At 49.7% G+C, this 19,838-nt stretch overlaps 1 protein-coding gene across 2 annotated transcripts in view; it reads left to right on the top strand.

Annotated features, from left to right (window-relative positions):
- LOC120986554 overlaps positions 1-19,838 on the top strand; it is a 149,337-nt gene that overhangs the window by 49,226 nt on the left and 80,273 nt on the right. For both annotated transcript variants that reach the window (XM_040415194.1, XM_040415193.1), the window contains exon 3: positions 15,113-15,451. In XM_040415194.1, the coding sequence (XP_040271128.1) occupies positions 15,113-15,451 (339 nt within the window). The remainder of the gene's footprint in view (positions 1-15,112; positions 15,452-19,838) is intronic.

The raw sequence follows: 19,838 nt of genomic DNA, 5'->3' as shown, positions 1-19,838 counted from the left end.
CTCCTTCTATATGTATCACCCTGCAGGAGGAGGGGCAGACTCATAGCTCCTTCTATATGTATCGCCCTGCAGGAGGAGGGGCAGACTCATATCTCCTTCTATATGTATCACCCTGCAGGAGGAGGGGTAGACTCACAGCTCCTTCTATATGTATCACCCTGCAGGAGGAGGGGCAGACTCACAGCTCCTTCTATATGTATCACCCTGCAGGAGGAGGAGCAGACTCATAGCTCCTTCTATATGTATCACCCTGCAGGAGGAGGGGCAGACTCATAGCTCCTTCTATATGTATCACCCTGCAGGAGGAGGAGCAGACTCATAGCTCCTTCTATATGTATCGCCTTGCAGGAGGAGGAGCAGACTCATAGCTCCTTCTATATGTATCACCCTGCAGGAGGAGGGGCAGACTCATAGCTCCTTCTATATGTATCACCCTGCAGGAGGAGGAGCAGACTCATAGCTCCCTTCTGTCTGTATCGCCCTGCAGGAGGAGGAGCAGACTCATAGCTCCTTCTATATGTATCACCCTGCAGGAGGAGGAGCAGACTCATAGCTCCTTCTATATGTATCACCCTGCAGGAGGAGGGGCATACTCATAGCTCCTTCTATATGTATCACCCTGCAGGAGGAGGAGCAGACTCATAGCTCCTTCTATATGTATCACCCTGCAGGAGGAGGGGCAGACTCATAGCTCCTTCTATATGTATCACCCTGCAGGAGGAGGAGCAGACTCATAGCTCCTTCTATATGTATCACCCTGCAGGAGGAGGAGCAGACTCATAGCTCCTTCTATATGTATCACCCTGCAGGAGGAGGAGCAGACTCATAGCTCCTTCTATATGTATCGCCCTGCAGGAGGAGGGGCAGACTCATATCTCCTTCTATATGTATCACCCTGCAGGAGGAGGGGCATACTCATAGCTCCTTCTATATGTATCACCCTGCAGGAGGAGGAGCAGACTCATAGCTCCTTCTATATGTATCACCCTGCAGGAGGAGGGGCATACTCATAGCTCCTTCTATATGTATCACCCTGCAGGAGGAGGAGCAGACTCATAGCTCCTTCTATATGTATCACCCTGCAGGAGGAGGGGCAGACTCATAGCTCCTTCTATATGTATCACCCTGCAGGAGGAGGAGCAGACTCATAGCTCCTTCTATATGTATCACCCTGCAGGAGGAGGAGCAGACTCATAGCTCCTTCTATATGTATCACCCTGCAGGAGGAGGAGCAGACTCACAGCTCCTTCTATATGTATCGCCCTGCAGGAGGAGGGGCAGACTCATATCTCCTTCTATATGTATCACCCTGCAGGAGGAGGGGTAGACTCATAGCTCCTTCTATATGTATCACCCTGCAGGAGGAGGGGCAGACTCATAGCTCCTTCTATATGTATCACCCTGCAGGAGGAGGAGCAGACTCATAGCTCCTTCTATATGTATCACCCTGCAGGAAGAGGAGCAGACTCATAGCTCCTTCTATATGTATCACCCTGCAGGAGGAGGGGCAGACTCATAGCTCCTTCTATATGTATCACCCTGCAGGAGGAGGGGCAGACTCATAGCTCCTTCTATATGTATCACCCTGCAGGAGGAGGAGCAGACTCATAGCTCCTTCTATATGTATCACCCTGCAGGAGGAGGGGCAGACTCATAGCTCCTTCTATATGTATCACCCTGCAGGAGGAGGGGCAGACTCATAGCTCCTTCTATATGTATCACCCTGCAGGAGGAGGGGCAGACTCATAGCTCCTTCTATATGTATCACCCTGCAGGGGGAGGAGCAGACTCATAGCTCCTTCTATATGTATCACCCTGCAGGAGGAGGGGCAGACTCATAGCTCCTTCTATATGTATCACCCTGCAGGAGGAGGAGCAGACTCATAGCTCCTTCTATATGTATCACCCTGCAGGATGAGGGGCAGACTCATAGCTCCTTCTATATGTATCACCCTGTAGGAGGAGGGGCAGACTCATAGCTCCTTCTATATGTATCACCCTGCAGGAGGAGGGGCAGACTCATAGCTCCTTCTATATGTATCACCCTGCAGGAGGAGGGGCAGACTCATAGCTCCTTCTGTATGTATCACCCTGCAGGAGGAGGGGCAGACTCATAGCTCCTTCTATATGTATCACCCTGCAGGAGGAGGGGCAGACTCATAGCTCCTTCTATATGTATCACCCTGCAGGAGGAGGGGCAGACTCATAGCTCCTTCTATATGTATCACCCTGCAGGAGGAGGGGCAGACTCATAGCTCCTTCTATATGTATCACCCTGCAGGAGGAGGGGCAGACTCATAGCTCCTTCTATATGTATCACCCTGCAGGAGGAGGGGCAGACTCATAGCTCCTTCTATATGTATCACCCTGCAGGAGGAGGAGCAGACTCATAGCTCCTTCTATATGTATCACCCTGCTGGAGGAGGAGCAGACTCATAGCTCCTTCTATATGTATCACCCTGCAGGAGGAGGGGCAGACTCATAGCTCCTTCTATATGTATCACCCTGCAGGAGGAGGGGCAGACTCATAGCTCCTTCTATATGTATCACCCTGCAGGAGGAGGAGCAGACTCATAGCTCCTTCTATATGTATCACCCTGCAGGAGGAGGAGCAGACTCATAGCTCCTTCTATATGTATCACCCTGCAGGAGGAGGAGCAGACTCATAGCTCCTTCTATATGTATCACCCTGCAGGAGGAGGAGCAGACTCATAGCTCCTTCTATATGTATCACCCTGCAGGGGGAGGGGCAGACTCATAGCTCCTTCTATATGTATCACCCTGCAGGAGGAGGAGTAGACTTATAGCTCCTTCTATATGTATCACCCTGCAGGAGGAGGGGCAGACTCATAGATCCTTCTATATGTATCACCCTGCAGGAGGATGAGCAGACTCATAGCTCCTTCTGTATGTATCACCCTGCAGGAGGAGGGGCCGACTCATAGCTCCTTCTATATGTATCACCCTGCAGGAGGAGGAGCAGACTCATAGCTCCTTCTATATGTATCACCCTGCAGGAGGAGGAGCAGACTCATAGCTCCTTCTATATGTATCACTCTGCAGGAGGAGGAGCAGACTCATAGCTCCTTCTGTATGTATCACCCTGCAGGAGGAGGGGCCGACTCATAGCTCCTTCTATATGTATCACCCTGCAGGAGGAGGAGCAGACTCATAGCTCCTTCTATACGTATCACCCTGCAGGAGGAGGAGCAGACTCATAGCTCCTTATATATGTATCACCCTGCAGGAGGAGGAGCAGACTCATAGCTCCTTCTATATGTATCACCCTGCAGGAGGAGGGGCAGACTCATAGCTCCTTCTATATGTATCACCCTGCAGGAGGAGGGGCAGACTCATAGCTCCTTCTATATGTATCACCCTGCAGGAGGAGGGGCAGACTCATAGCTCCTTCTATATGTATCACCCTGTAGGAGGAGGGGCAGACTCATAGCTCCTTCTATATGTATCACCCTGCAGGAGGAGGGGCAGACTCATAGCTCCTTCTATATGTATCACCCTGCAGGAGGAGGGGCAGACTCATAGCTCCTTCTATATGTATCACCCTGCAGGAGGAGGGGCAGACTCATAGCTGCTTCTATATGTATCACCCTGCAGGAGGAGGGGCAGACTCATAGCTCCTTCTATATGTATCACCCTGCAGGAGGAGGGGGAGACTCATAGCTCCTTCTATATGTATCACCCTGCAGGAGGAGGGGCAGACTCATAGCTCCTTCTATATGTATCACCCTGTAGGAGGAGGGGCAGACTCATAGCTCCTTCTATATGTATCACCCTGCAGGAGGAGGGGCAGACTCATAGCTCCTTCTATATGTATCACCCTGCAGGAGGAGGGGCAGACTCATAGCTCCTTCTATATGTATCACCCTGCAGGAGGAGGGGCAGACTCATAGCTCCTTCTATATGTATCACCCTGCAGGAGGAGGGGCAGACTCATAGCTCCTTCTATATGTATCACCCTGCAGGAGGAGGAGCAGACTCATAGCTCCTTCTATATGTATCACCCTGCAGGAGGAGGAGCAGACTCATAGCTCCCTTCTATATGTATCACCCTGCAGGAGGAGGAGCAGACTCATAGCTCCTTCTATATGTATCACCCTGCAGGAGGAGGAGCAGACTCATAGCTCCCTTCTATATGTATCACCCTGCAGGAGGAGGAGCAGACTCATAGCTCCCTTCTATATGTATCACCCTGCAGGAGGAGGAGCAGACTCATAGCTCCTTCTGTATGTATCACCCTGCAGGAGGAGGAGCAGACTCATAGCTCCCTTCTATATGTATCACCCTGCAGGAGGAGGGGCAGACTCATAGCTCCTTCTATATGTATCACCCTGCAGGAGGAGGGGCAGACTCATAGCTCCTTCTATATGTATCACCCTGCAGGAGGAGGGGCAGACTCATAGCTCCTTCTATATGTATCACCCTGCAGGAGGAGGAGCAGACTCATAACTCCTTCTATATGTATCACCCATCAGGAGGAGGGGCAGACTCATAGCTCCTTCTATATGTATCACCCTGCAGGAGGAGGAGCAGACTCATAACTCCTTCTATATGTATCACCCATCAGGAGGAGGGGCAGACTCATAGCTCCTTCTATATGTATCACCCTGCAGGAGGAGGGGCAGACTCATAGCTCCTTCTATATGTATCACCCTGCAGGGGGAGGGGCAGACTCATAGCTCCTTCTATATGTATCACCCTGCAGGAGGAGGAGCAGACTCATAACTCCTTCTATATGTATCACCCTGCAGGGGGAGGGGCAGACTCATAGCTCCTTCTATATGTATCACCCTGCAGGAGGAGGAGCAGACTCATAGCTCCTTCTATATGTATCACCCTGCAGGAGGAGGAGCAGACTCATAGCTCCTTCTATATGTATCACCCTGCAGGAGGAGAAGCAGACTCATAGCTCCCTTCTATACGTATCACCCTGCAGGAGGAGGGGCAGACTCTTAGCTCCTTCTATATGTATCACCCTGCAGGAGGAGGAGCAGACTCATAGCTCCTTCTATATGTATCACCCTGCAGGAGGAGGGGCAGACTCATAGCTCCTTCTATATGTATCACCCTGTAGGAGGAGGGGCAGACTCATAACTCCTTCTATATGTATCACCCTGCAGGAGGAGGGGCAGACTCATAGCTCCTTCTATATGTATCACCCTGCAGGAGGAGGGGCAGACTCATAGCTCCTTCTATATGTATCACCCTGCAGGAGGAGGAGCAGACTCATAGCTCCTTCTATATGTATCACCCTGCAGGAGGAGGGGCAGACTCATAGCTCCTTCTATATGTATCACCCTGCAGGAGGAGGGGCAGACTCATAGCTCCTTCTATATGTATCACCCTGCAGGAGGAGGAGCAGACTCATAGCTCCTTCTATATGTATCACCCTGCAGGAGGAGGAGCAGACTCATAGCTCCCTTCTGTCTGTATCGCCCTGCAGGAGGAGGGGCAGACTCATAGCTCCTTCTATATGTATCACCCTGCAGGAGGAGGGGCAGACTCTTAGCTCCTTCTATATGTATCACCCTGCAGGAGGAGGGGCAGACTCATAGCTCCTTCTATATGTATCACCCTGCAGGAGGAGGGGCAGACTCATAGCTCCTTCTATATGTATCACCCTGTAGGAGGAGGGGCAGACTCATAACTCCTTCTATATGTATCACCCTGCAGGAGGAGGGGCAGACTCATAGCTCCTTCTATATGTATCACCCTGCAGGAGGAGGGGCAGACTCATAGCTCCTTCTATATGTATCACCCTGCAGGAGGAGGAGCAGACTCATAGCTCCTTCTATATGTATCACCCTGCAGGAGGAGGAGCAGACTCATAGCTCCTTCTATATGTATCACCCTGCAGGAGGAGGAGCAGACTCATAGCTCCTTCTATATATATCACCCTGCAGGAGGAGGGGCAGACTCATAGCTCCTTCTATATGTATCACCCTGCAGGAGGAGGAGCAGACTCATAGCTCCTTCTATATGTATCACCCTGCAGGAGGAGGGGCAGACTCATAGCTCCTTCTATATGTATCACCCTGCAGGAGGAGGAGCAGACTCATAGCTCCTTCTATATGTATCACCCTGCAGGAGGAGGAGCATACTCATAGCTCCTTCTATATGTATAACCCTGCAGGAGGAGGGGCAGACTCATAGCTCCTTCTATATGTATAACCCTGCAGGAGGAGGAGCAGACTCATAGCTCCTTCTATATGTATCACCCTGCAGGAGGAGGGGCAGACTCATAGCTCCTTCTATATGTATCACCCTACAGGAGGAGGGGCAGACTCATAGCTCCTTCTATATGTATCACCCTGCAGGAGGAGGGGCAGACTCATAGCTCCTTCTATATGTATCACCCTGCAGGAGGAGGGACAGACTCATAGCTCCTTCTATATGTATCACCCTGCAGGAGGAGGGGCAGACTCATAGCTCCTTCTATATGTATCACCCTGCAGGAGGAGGAGCAGACTCATAGCTCCTTCTATATGTATCACCCTGCAGGAGGAGGGGCAGACTCATAGCTCCCTTCTGTCTGTATCGCCCTGCAGGAGGAGGGGCAGACTCATAGCTTCTTCTATATGTATCACCCTGCAGGAGGAGGAGCAGACTCATAGCTCCTTCTATATGTATCACCCTGCAGGAGGAGGGGCAGACTCATAGCTCCTTCTATATGTATCACCCTGCAGGAGGAGGGGCAGACTCATAGCTCCTTCTATATGTATCACCCTGCAGGAGGAGGAGCAGACTCATAGCTCCTTCTATATGTATCACCCTGCAGGAGGAGGAGCAGACTCATAGCTCCTTCTATATGTATCACCCTGCAGGAGGAGGAGCAGACTCATAGCTCCTTCTATATATATCACCCTGCAGGAGGAGGGGCAGACTCATAGCTCCTTCTATATGTATCACCCTGCAGGAGGAGGAGCAGACTCATAGCTCCTTCTATATGTATCACCCTGCAGGAGGAGGGGCAGACTCATAGCTCCTTCTATATGTATCACCCTGCAGGAGGAGGAGCAGACTCATAGCTCCTTCTATATGTATCACCCTGCAGGAGGAGGAGCATACTCATAGCTCCTTCTATATGTATAACCCTGCAGGAGGAGGGGCAGACTCATAGCTCCTTCTATATGTATAACCCTGCAGGAGGAGGAGCAGACTCATAGCTCCTTCTATATGTATCACCCTGCAGGAGGAGGGGCAGACTCATAGCTCCTTCTATATGTATCACCCTACAGGAGGAGGGGCAGACTCATAGCTCCTTCTATATGTATCACCCTGCAGGAGGAGGGGCAGACTCATAGCTCCTTCTATATGTATCACCCTGCAGGAGGAGGGACAGACTCATAGCTCCTTCTATATGTATCACCCTGCAGGAGGAGGGGCAGACTCATAGCTCCTTCTATATGTATCACCCTGCAGGAGGAGGAGCAGACTCATAGCTCCTTCTATATGTATCACCCTGCAGGAGGAGGGGCAGACTCATAGCTCCCTTCTGTCTGTATCGCCCTGCAGGAGGAGGGGCAGACTCATAGCTTCTTCTATATGTATCACCCTGCAGGAGGAGGAGCAGACTCATAGCTCCTTCTATATGTATCACCCTGCAGGAGGAGGGGCAGACTCATAGCTCCTTCTATATGTATCACCCTGCAGGAGGAGGGGCAGACTCATAGCTCCTTCTATATGTATCACCCTGCAGGAGGAGGAGCAGACTCATAGCTCCTTCTGTCTGTATCGCCCTGCAGGAGGAGGGGCAGACTCATAGCTCCTTCTATATGTATCACCCTGCAGGAGGAGGAGCAGACTCATAGCTCCTTCTATATGTATCACCCTGTAGGAGGAGGAGCAGACTCATAGCTCCTTCTATATGTATCGCCCTGCAGGAGGAGGGGCAGACTCATATCTCCTTCTATATGTATCACCCTGCAGGAGGAGGGGCATACTCATAGCTCCTTCTATATGTATCACCCTGCAGGAGGAGGAGCAGACTCATAGCTCCTTCTATATGTATCACCCTGCAGGAGGAGGGGCATACTCATCGCTCCTTCTATATGTATCACCCTGCAGGAGGAGGAGCAGACTCATAGCTCCTTCTATATGTATCACCCTGCAGGAGGAGGGGCAGACTCATAGCTCCTTCTATATGTATCACCCTGCAGGAGGAGGAGCAGACTCATAGCTCCTTCTATATGTATCACCCTGCAGGAGGAGGAGCAGACTCATAGCTCCTTCTATATGTATCACCCTGCAGGAGGAGGAGCAGACTCATAGCTCCTTCTATATGTATCGCCCTGCAGGAGGAGGGGCAGACTCATAGCTCCTTCTATATGTATCACCCTGCAGGAGGAGGAGCAGACTCATAGCTCCTTCTATATGTATCACCCTGCAGGAGGAGGAGCAGACTCATAGCTCCTTCTATATGTATCACCCTGTAGGAGGAGGGGCAGACTCATAGCTCCTTCTGTATGTATCACCCTGCAGGAGGAGGGGCCGACTCATAGCTCCTTCTATATGTATCACCCTGCAGGAGGAGGAGCAGACTCATAGCTCCTTCTATATGTATCACCCTGCAGGAGGAGGGGCAGACTCATAGCTCCTTCTATATGTATCACCCTGCAGGAGGAGGGGCAGACTCATAGCTCCTTCTATATGTATCACCCTGCAGGAAGAGGAGCAGACTCATAGCTCCTTCTATATGTATCACCCTGCAGGAGGAGGGGCAGACTCATAGCTCCTTCTATATGTATCACCCTGCAGGAGGAGGAGCAGACTCATAGCTCCTTCTATATGTATCACCCTGCAGGAGGAGGAGCAGACTCATAGCTCCTTCTATATGTATCACCCTGCAGGAGGAGGGGCAGACTCATAGCTCCTTCTATATGTATCACCCTGCAGGAGGAGGGGCAGACTCATAGCTCCTTCTATATGTATCACCCTGCAGGAGGAGGAGCAGACTCATAGCTCCTTCTATATGTATCACCCTGCAGGAGGAGGGGCAGACTCATAGCTCCTTCTATATGTATCACCCTGCAGGAGGAGGGGCAGACTCATAGCTCCTTCTATATGTATCACCCTGCAGGGGGAGGAGCAGACTCATAGCTCCTTCTATATGTATCACCCTGCAGGAGGAGGGGCAGACTCATAGCTCCTTCTATATGTATCACCCTGCAGGAGGAGGAGCAGACTCATAGCTCCTTCTATATGTATCACCCTGCAGGATGAGGGGCAGACTCATAGCTCCTTCTATATGTATCACCCTGTAGGAGGAGGGGCAGACTCATAGCTCCTTCTATATGTATCACCCTGCAGGAGGAGGGGCAGACTCATAGCTCCTTCTGTATGTATCACCCTGCAGGAGGAGGGGCAGACTCATAGCTCCTTCTATATGTATCACCCTGCAGGAGGAGGGGCAGACTCATAGCTCCTTCTATATGTATCACCCTGCAGGAGGAGGGGCAGACTCATAGCTCCTTCTATATGTATCACCCTGCAGGAGGAGGGGCAGACTCATAGCTCCTTCTATATGTATCACCCTGCAGGAGGAGGGGCAGACTCATAGCTCCTTCTATATGTATCACCCTGCAGGAGGAGGGGCAGACTCATAGCTCCTTCTATATGTATCACCCTGCTGGAGGAGGAGCAGACTCATAGCTCCTTCTATATGTATCACCCTGCAGGAGGAGGGGCAGACTCATAGCTCCTTCTATATGTATCACCCTGCAGGAGGAGGGGCAGACTCATAGCTCCTTCTATATGTATCACCCTGCAGGAGGAGGAGCAGACTCATAGCTCCTTCTATATGTATCACCCTGCAGGAGGAGGAGCAGACTCATAGCTCCTTCTATATGTATCACCCTGCAGGAGGAGGAGCAGACTCATAGCTCCTTCTATATGTATCACCCTGCAGGAGGAGGAGCAGACTCATAGCTCCTTCTATATGTATCACCCTGCAGGGGGAGGGGCAGACTCATAGCTCCTTCTATATGTATCACCCTGCAGGAGGAGGAGTAGACTCATAGCTCCTTCTATATGTATCACCCTGCAGGAGGAGGGGCAGACTCATAGCTCCTTCTATATGTATCACCCTGCAGGAGGATGAGCAGACTCATAGCTCCTTCTGTATGTATCACCCTGCAGGAGGAGGGGCCGACTCATAGCTCCTTCTATATGTATCACCCTGCAGGAGGAGGAGCAGACTCATAGCTCCTTCTATATGTATCACCCTGCAGGAGGAGGAGCAGACTCATAGCTCCTTCTATATGTATCACTCTGCAGGAGGAGGAGCAGACTCATAGCTCCTTCTGTATGTATCACCCTGCAGGAGGAGGAGCAGACTTATAGCTCCTTCTATATGTATCACCCTGCAGGAGGAGGAGCAGACTCATAGCTCCTTCTATATGTATCACCCTGCAGGAGGAGGAGCAGACTCATAGCTCCTTCTATATGTATCACTCTGCAGGAGGAGGAGCAGACTCATAGCTCCTTCTGTATGTATCACCCTGCAGGGGGAGGGGCAGACTCATAGCTCCTTCTATACGTATCACCCTGCAGGAGGAGGAGCAGACTCATAGCTCCTTATATATGTATCACCCTGCAGGAGGAGGAGCAGACTCATAGCTCCTTCTATATGTATCACCCTGCAGGAGGAGGGGCAGACTCATAGCTCCTTCTATATGTATCACCCTGCAGGAGGAGGGGCAGACTCATAGCTCCTTCTATATGTATCACCCTGTAGGAGGAGGGGCAGACTCATAGCTCCTTCTATATGTATCACCCTGCAGGAGGAGGGGCAGACTCATAGCTCCTTCTATATGTATCACCCTGCAGGAGGAGGGGCAGACTCATAGCTCCTTCTATATGTATCACCCTGCAGGAGGAGGGGCAGACTCATAGCTCCTTCTATATGTATCACCCTGCAGGAGGAGGAGCAGACTCATAGCTCCTTCTATATGTATCACCCTGCAGGAGGAGGAGCAGACTCATAGCTCCTTCTATATGTATCACCCTGCAGGAGGAGGGGCAGACTCATAGCTCCTTCTATATGTATCACCCTGCAGGAGGAGGGGCAGACTCATAGCTCCTTCTATATGTATCACCCTGCAGGAGGAGGAGCAGACTCATAACTCCTTCTATATGTATCACCCATCAGGAGGAGGGGCAGACTCATAGCTCCTTCTATATGTATCACCCTGCAGGAGGAGGAGCAGACTCATAGCTCCTTCTATATGTATCACCCTGCAGGGGGAGGGGCAGACTCATAGCTCCTTCTATATGTATAACCCTGCAGGAGGAGGGGCAGACTCATAGCTCCTTCTATATGTATCACCCTGCAGGAGGAGGGGCAGACTCATAACTCCTTCTATATGTATCACCCTGCAGGGGGAGGGGCAGACTCATAGCTCCTTCTATATGTATCACCCTGCAGGAGGAGGAGCAGACTCATAGCTCCTTCTATATGTATGACCCTGCAGGAGGAGGGGCAGACTCATAGCTCCTTCTATATGTATCACCCTGCAGGAGGAGGAGCAGACTCATAGCTCCTTCTATATGTATCACCCTGCAGGAGGAGGAGCAGACTCATAGCTCCTTCTATATGTATCACCCTGCAGGAGGAATAGCAGACTCATAGCTCCTTCTATATGTATGACCCTGCAGGAGGAGGAGCAGACTCATAGCTCCTTCTATATGTATCACCCTGCAGGAGGAGGAGCAGACTCATAGCTCCTTCTATATGTATCACCCTGCAGGAGGAGGAGCAGACTCATAGCTCCTTCTATATGTATCACCCTGCAGGAGGAGGGGCAGACTCATAGCTCCCTTCTATACGTATCACCCTGCAGGAGGAGGGGCAGACTCTTAGCTCCTTCTATATGTATCACCCTGCAGGAGGAGGAGCAGACTCATAGCTCCTTCTATATGTATCACCCTGCAGGAGGAGGGGCAGACTCATAGCTCCTTCTATATGTATCACCCTGTAGGAGGAGGGGCAGACTCATAACTCCTTCTATATGTATCACCCTGCAGGAGGAGGGGCAGACTCATAGCTCCTTCTATATGTATCACCCTGCAGGAGGAGGGGCAGACTCATAGCTCCTTCTATATGTATCACCCTGCAGGAGGAGGAGCAGACTCATAGCTCCTTCTATATGTATCACCCTGCAGGAGGAGGGGCAGACTCATAGCTCCTTCTATATGTATCACCCTGCAGGAGGAGGGGCAGACTCATAGCTCCTTCTATATGTATCACCCTGCAGGAGGAGGAGCAGACTCATAGCTCCTTCTATATGTATCACCCTGCAGGAGGAGGAGCAGACTCATAGCTCCCTTCTGTCTGTATCGCCCTGCAGGAGGAGGGGCAGACTCATAGCTCCTTCTATATGTATCACCCTGCAGGAGGAGGGGCAGACTCATAGCTCCTTCTATATGTATCACCCTGCAGGAGGAGGGGCAGACTCTTAGCTCCTTCTATATGTATCACCCTGCAGGAGGAGGAGCAGACTCATAGCTCCTTCTATATGTATCACCCTGCAGGAGGAGGGGCAGACTCATAGCTCCTTCTATATGTATCACCCTGTAGGAGGAGGGGCAGACTCATAACTCCTTCTATATGTATCACCCTGCAGGAGGAGGGGCAGACTCATAGCTCCTTCTATATGTATCACCCTGCAGGAGGAGGAGCAGACTCATAGCTCCTTCTATATGTATCACCCTGCAGGAGGAGGGGCAGACTCATAGCTCCTTCTATATGTATCACCCTGCAGGAGGAGGAGCAGACTCATAGCTCCTTCTATATGTATCACCCTGCAGGAGGAGGAGCAGACTCATAGCTCCTTCTATTTGTATCACCCTGCAGGAGGAGGGGCAGACTCATAGCTCCTTCTATATGTATCACCCTGCAGGAGGAGGAGCAGACTCATAGCTCCTTCTATATGTGTCACCCTGCAGGAGGAGGAGCAGACTCATAGCTCCTTCTATATGTATCACCCTACAGGAGGAGGGGCAGACTCATAGCTCCTTCTATATGCATCACCCTGCAGGAGGAGGGGCAGACTCATAGCTCCTTCTATATGTATCACCCTGCAGGAGGAGGGGCAGACTCATAGCTCCTTCTATATGTATCACCCTGCAGGAGGAGGGGCAGACTCATAGCTCCTTCTATATGTATCACCCTGCAGGAGGAGGAGCAGACTCATAGCTCCTTCTATATGTATCACCCTGCAGGAGGAGGGGCAGACTCATAGCTCCCTTCTGTCTGTATCGCCCTGCAGGAGGAGGGGCAGACTCATAGCTTCTTCTATATGTATCACCCTGCAGGAGGAGGAGCAGACTCATAGCTCCTTCTATATGTATCACCCTGCAGGAGGAGGAGCAGACTCATAGCTCCTTCTATATGTATCACCCTGCAGGAGGAGGAGCAGACTCATAGCTCCTTCTATATGTATCACCCTGCAGGAGGAGGGGCAGACTCATAGCTCCTTCTATATGTATCACCCTGCAGGAGGAGGGGCAGACTCATAGCTCCTTCTATATGTATCACCCTGCAGGAGGAGGAGCAGACTCATAGCTCCTTCTGTCTGTATCGCCCTGCAGGAGGAGGGGCAGACTCATAGCTCCTTCTATATGTATCACCCTGCAGGAGGAGGGGCAGACTCATAGCTCCTTCTATATGTATCACCCTGCAGGAGGAGGGGCAGACTCATAGCTCCTTCTATATGTATCACCCTGCAGGAGGAGGGGCAGACTCATAGCTCCTTCTATATGTATCACCCTGCAGGAGGAGGAGCAGACTCATAGCTCCTTCTGTCTGTATCGCCCTGCAGGAGGAGGGGCAGACTCATAGCTCCTTCTATATGTATCACCCTGCAGGAGGAGGGGCAGACTCATAGCTCCTTCTATATGTATCACCCTGCAGGAGGAGGGGCAGACTCATAGCTCCTTCTATATGTATCACCCTGCAGGAGGAGGGGCAGACTCATAGCTCCTTCTATATGTATCACCCTGCAGGAGGAGGAGCAGACTCATAGCTCCTTCTGTCTGTATCGCCCTGCAGGAGGAGGAGCAGACTCATAGCTCCTTCTATATGTATCACCCTGCAGGAGGAGGAGCAGACTCATAGCTCCTTCTGTCTGTATCGCCCTGCAGGAGGAGGGGCAGACTCATAGCTCCTTCTATATGTATCACCCTGCAGGAGGAGGGGCAGACTCATAGCTCCTTCTATATGTATCACCCTGCAGGAGGAGGGGCAGACTCATAGCTCCTTCTATATGTATCACCCTGCAGGAGGAGGGGCAGACTCATAGCTCCTTCTATATGTATCACCCTGCAGGAGGAGGAGCAGACTCATAGCTCCTTCTGTCTGTATCGCCCTGCAGGAGGAGGGGCAGACTCATAGCTCCTTCTATATGTATCACCCTGCAGGAGGAGGGGCAGACTCATAGCTCCTTCTATATGTATCACCCTGCAGGAGGAGGGGCAGACTCATAGCTCCTTCTATATGTATCACCCTGCAGGAGGAGGGGCAGACTCATAGCTCCTTCTATATGTATCACCCTGCAGGAGGAGGAGCAGACTCATAGCTCCTTCTGTCTGTATCGCCCTGCAGGAGGAGGGGCAGACTCATAGCTCCTTCTATATGTATCACCCTGCAGGAGGAGGGGCAGACTCATAGCTCCTTCTATATGTATCACCCTGCAGGAGGAGGGGCAGACTCATAGCTCCTTCTATATGTATCACCCTGCAGGAGGAGGGGCAGACTCATAGCTCCTTCTATATGTATCACCCTGCAGGAGGAGGAGCAGACTCATAGCTCCTTCTGTCTGTATCGCCCTGCAGGAGGAGGAGCAGACTCATAGCTCCTTCTATATGTATCACCCTGCAGGAGGAGGGGCAGACTCATAGCTCCTTCTATATGTATCACCCTGCAGGAGGAGGGGCAGACTCATAGCTCCTTCTATATGTATCACCCTGCAGGAGGAGGAGCAGACTCATAGCTCCTTCTGTCTGTATCGCCCTGCAGGAGGAGGGGCAGACTCATAGCTCCCTTCTGTCTGTATCGCTGTGTATATGACATTGTTCTCCTTCTTATTTCTTACAGATGAGTTCTCAGTAGAACAGACGGATTTGGTTCCTGCTATACTCGGAGAAGATATCACTATACCCTGCCTCGTTCACTATAAGGATCCTTCTTTGATAGCGCTTGTCTCCTGGCATGTTGGAAGCAGCGATGTGTGTGCTGAGAATACTATTATATGGAATCAGCCGATCACAGTAAATCCTGGAGAACGATGGTCGGTGGTGGCTTTTCCTCAGGATCTGTCATTAAGAATAAAGGGAGTGACATCAGAGGACATCAAGCAATACTGCTGCAGAGTAGGAACAAAACTAAGGAATAACATTGCATCATCCACACATGGCACCGAGGTCGTACTTGTGGGTGAGATGATAATTTGTATATTTATATTATTTCATAATTTTTGTATTTATTGTTGTATTCTAAAGAAAGGGGGCTGATTTACATTTTTATATTTTATTTTAATTTTTTTACATTTACAAATATTTTTGTAGCCCCTCTAGGAGGCCACCGTTTCCACTATTTCCTTTATATAAGGTTGTTACTTCTGCTCCCATACGAGTTTAGTAAAATCTCCACTTGCTGATCCCTTATGTTGGCTGCTTCCTGCTGGCCAAGATAGGAAGTGTAGATGTAATACACGGAGTCTCCCTAGAGCAGGGATGCCCAACCTGCGGACCTCCAGCTGCTGTAAAATGACATCTCCCAAACACTGCCTGATATCTGTAGGCTGTCCAGGCATGCTGGGAGTCTTAGTTTTGCAACAGCTGGAGGGCCACAGGTTGAGAGACTATGCATATTAGAATCATTGAGCGGCATCCTCGATCACCGCACAGAATTTAGATGCCGTGATCACACTTAAAAACAGCATCTAAGGCTTTAATGGCCGCGATCGGCATTATGGACGGTCGTGGGCATTAGCTGCGGGCCTCTGCTGTTTGAAACCGCAGAGATCCGCTGGCTATGGCGCCCACTGCACGTGCAAGTGAGCACCATTTTTAAAGACACTACGCATGCCATTCAAGGTGGGGTGAAGGCTACTTTTACATCTGTGTCCCGGCAGAAAATGCTGGGAATTGGCCAGACAAAAACAATGCAAGCCGATTCCTGGCATTTTTGCCGGATAGTGGACGAATCTCTGCCGGGACCAGCCATAGTCAATGGAGCCCGGCGGGCTGGTGCCGAAGAATTCCAGTGGACTGTCCTTCGCTGGATCTCTGCCACAGATGTTAAACTAGCCTCAGTAACGTAGCACTGTCATATATGAAGGGGTACAGTGTAATAAGGGGGAAGATCCACACCCTGGAAAAAGAGTAGGTACATTCCGCATGCTACCCGTTATTATCTTTTATGAGCTTTATAGTTTTCTATATTTTTTTTAAATCGGGCAGTTTTCCATTTTTCCGTTTTCTTTTTTCGCCCCCCCACCTACAGATAAGATCTATCACCTTAGAAGGATATGGTCCATGTATACCGACCACCTTATCTGAAAACAAATCCCATTTATTTACAAGAATAATGAGATCTTTTTTTTTTTCTTTTTTAAATTCTTTTTATTGATTTTCAAAAAATACAGAAAGAGAATAAATCACATAACGTACATTGGTTCATCAGGTAACAGTACATCGTGTTGAGATGGACCTCATTAGGAAGGAGGTGGAAGGAGAGAACCATATACATAACAAGCATAATATCAGAACTACAGAAGCGAGGAGGGAAACCCCCTCTGATTCTGTATTACGCTTTTACGACTTTTGTGTACCGTTATGAGTCACAAATATATCATTCCCATTAAACACTGTAAAACATAACATAATGACGGGCGGGTGTGGGGGAGAGGAGGAAAGAGAAAGCGGGGGGGAGGGGGGCATGAAGCATGGCCAAACGATATACACTCACCTAAAGAATTATTAGGAACACGATACTAATACGGTGTTGGACCCCCTTTTGTCTTCAGAACTGCCTTAATTCTACGTGGCATTGATTCCACAAGGTGCTGATAGCATTCTTTAGAAATGTTGGCCCATATTGATAGGATAGCATCTTGCAGTTGATGGAGATTTGAGGGATGCACATCCAGGGCACGAAGCTCCCGTTCCACCACATCCCAAAGATGCTCTATTGGGTTGAGATCTGGTGACTGTGGGGCCATTTTAGTACAGTGAACTCATTGTCATGTTCAAGAAACCAATTTGAAATGATTCGAGCTTTGTGACATGGTGCATTATCCTGCTGGAAGTAGCCATCAGAGGATGGATACATGTTCTCATTCTGTTTACGCCAAATTCGGACTCTACCATTTGAATGTCTCAACAGAAATCGAGACTCATCAGACCAGGCAACATTTTTCCAGTCTTCAACAGTCCAATTTTGGTGAGCTCGTGCAAATTGTAGCCTCTTTCTCCTATTTGTAGTGGAGATGAGTGGTACCCGGTGGGGTCTTCTGCTGTTGTAGCCCATCCGCCTCAAGGTTGTGCGTGTTGTGGCTTCACAAATGCTTTGCTGCATACCTCGGTTGTAACGAGTGGTTATTTCAGCCAACGTTGCTCTTCTATCAGCTTGAATCAGTCGGCCCATTCTCCTCTGACCTCTAGCATCCACAAGGCATTTTTGCCCACAGGACTGCCGCATACTGGATGTTTTTCCCTTTTCACACCATTCTTTGTAAACCCTAGAAATGGTTGTGCGTGAAAATCCCAGTAACTGAGCAGATTGTGAAATACTCAGACCGGCCCGTCTGGCACCAACAACCATGCCACGCTCAAAATTGCTTAAACCACCTTTCTTTCCCATTCTGACATTCAGTTTGGAGTTCAGGAGATTGTCTGGACCAGGAGCACAGCCCTAAATGCATCGAAGCAACTGCCATGTGATTGGTTGACTAGATAATTGCATTAATGAGAAATAGAACAGGTGTTCCTAATAATTCTTTAGGTGAGTGTATGTTGCACTGTGGTCGGATAAGGTGTCATTGTAGAGTGCTGTTACAACGCGTGAGGTACGGCCCAAGAATTGATGGATCAATTCTAGGACCACAGGTCCTTGTACTATGTGTTCTTTTTCATGTAGTGAACCCCTGAAGCGGGCCCAAGGGGGACATACTGTCAGAATGATGAATTGCTTAATGTTCTTTGTAACCAGACTTAAAGGGGGTTCTCCAGCCCTACCTTCAAAATTCTAACCTGTGGAGAGAATCAATGGAGGATCCGCGGATCCGCAAAACACGGACACCGGCAATGTGCTTTCCGCATTTTGCGGATCCGCACATTGCCAGAACTATATAGAAAATGCCTTTTCTTGTCTGCAATTGTGACAAAAAATAAAAACTTCCATGAACTCACTATGCCCATCAGCGAATACCTTAGGGTGTCTACTTTCCGAAATGGGGTCATTTGTGGGGTGTTTCTACTGTCTGGGCATTGTAGAACCTCAGGAAAAATGACAGGTGCTCAGAAAGTCAAAGTGCGTAAATTCACATTTTTGCACCATAGTTTGTAAACGCTATAACTTTTACCCAAACCAATAAATATAAACTTATTGCATTTTTTTTTTTATCAAAGACATGTAGAACAATAAATTTAGAGAAAAATGCATATAGAAATGTAGTTTTATTTGAAAAATTTTACAACAGAAAGTGAAAAATGTAATTTTTTGGTAAAAATTTCCGTCAATTTCGATTAATATCAAAAAAAGTAAAAATGTCAGCAGCAATGAAATACCACCAAATGAAAGCTGTATTAGTGAGAAGAAAAGGAGGTAAAATTCATTTGGGTGGTAAGTTGTATGACCGAGCAATAAACGGTGAAAGTAGTGTAGTGCAGAAGTGTAAAAAGTGGTCTGGTCATTAAGGGGGTTTAAGCTAGGGGAGCTGAGGTGGTTAAAGAGACCCCGATATCCCAGTGAGCGCCGCAGCCTCTTCACTCCTTACCAAGCACAGCGCTGTCCATTTGATAGCCCTGCGCTTGGTATTACAGCTCAGCCCCAATCACTCAGATGGGACAGAGCTGCACCTAGACCACGTGATGGATGTCATATGGCCTAGGAAGAGACTGTGGAGCTCACGAAGCACTGCAGCTTCTTCATACAGAAAAAAAACTAAACTAAAATAGAGGGAGGGGCCCAAGTTGGGTAGACAGCCCCGGGCCTATTATGCACTTAATCCACCCATGGCAGCCATACTTACGCCCCCCCCTTCCCCCCCCCACCAGCAGTGTTGCCAGGATCCTCTTCACGTTAGGTGACCGATCCTTCAGCATTTTCTGGTCTTCCGCATTCATTATCGTGTTCTATTTTTCCTTTCTGCAGCAGACGGCGCAATATCACTGACGACACTGCCTCCTGTCGGCCTTCCCTGGTCCTGACGCCTGCACACTACAGCGCATGCACCAGGACCGCCGGCCATCTATTCAGTGTACAGGCTTCTGTGTGAAGCCCGACTCATACCCAGCACAATGAAAGCACACAGAGGCTGATGACTATACTGGGGATGTCACAGTTATGGGGGCCCTGTGAATGTCTCTGTTATGGGGGAACTGTGGATGTCACTGTTATGGGGGCTGTGGATGTCACAGTTATGGGGGCCCTGTGAATGTCGCTGTTATGGGGGAACTGTGGATGTTACTGTTATGGGGGCCCTGTGAATGTCGCTGTTATGGGGGCACTGTGGATGTTACTGTTATGGGAGCACTGTGGATGTCTCTGTTATGGGGGCACTGTGGATGTCACTGTTATGGGGGCACTGTGGATGTCA

Source organism: Bufo bufo, chromosome 1 (genome assembly GCF_905171765.1).
Source record: "Bufo bufo chromosome 1, aBufBuf1.1, whole genome shotgun sequence".
Taxonomy (NCBI): domain Eukaryota; kingdom Metazoa; phylum Chordata; class Amphibia; order Anura; family Bufonidae; genus Bufo; species Bufo bufo.
This window is presented reverse-complemented; position numbering and strand designations above follow the sequence as displayed.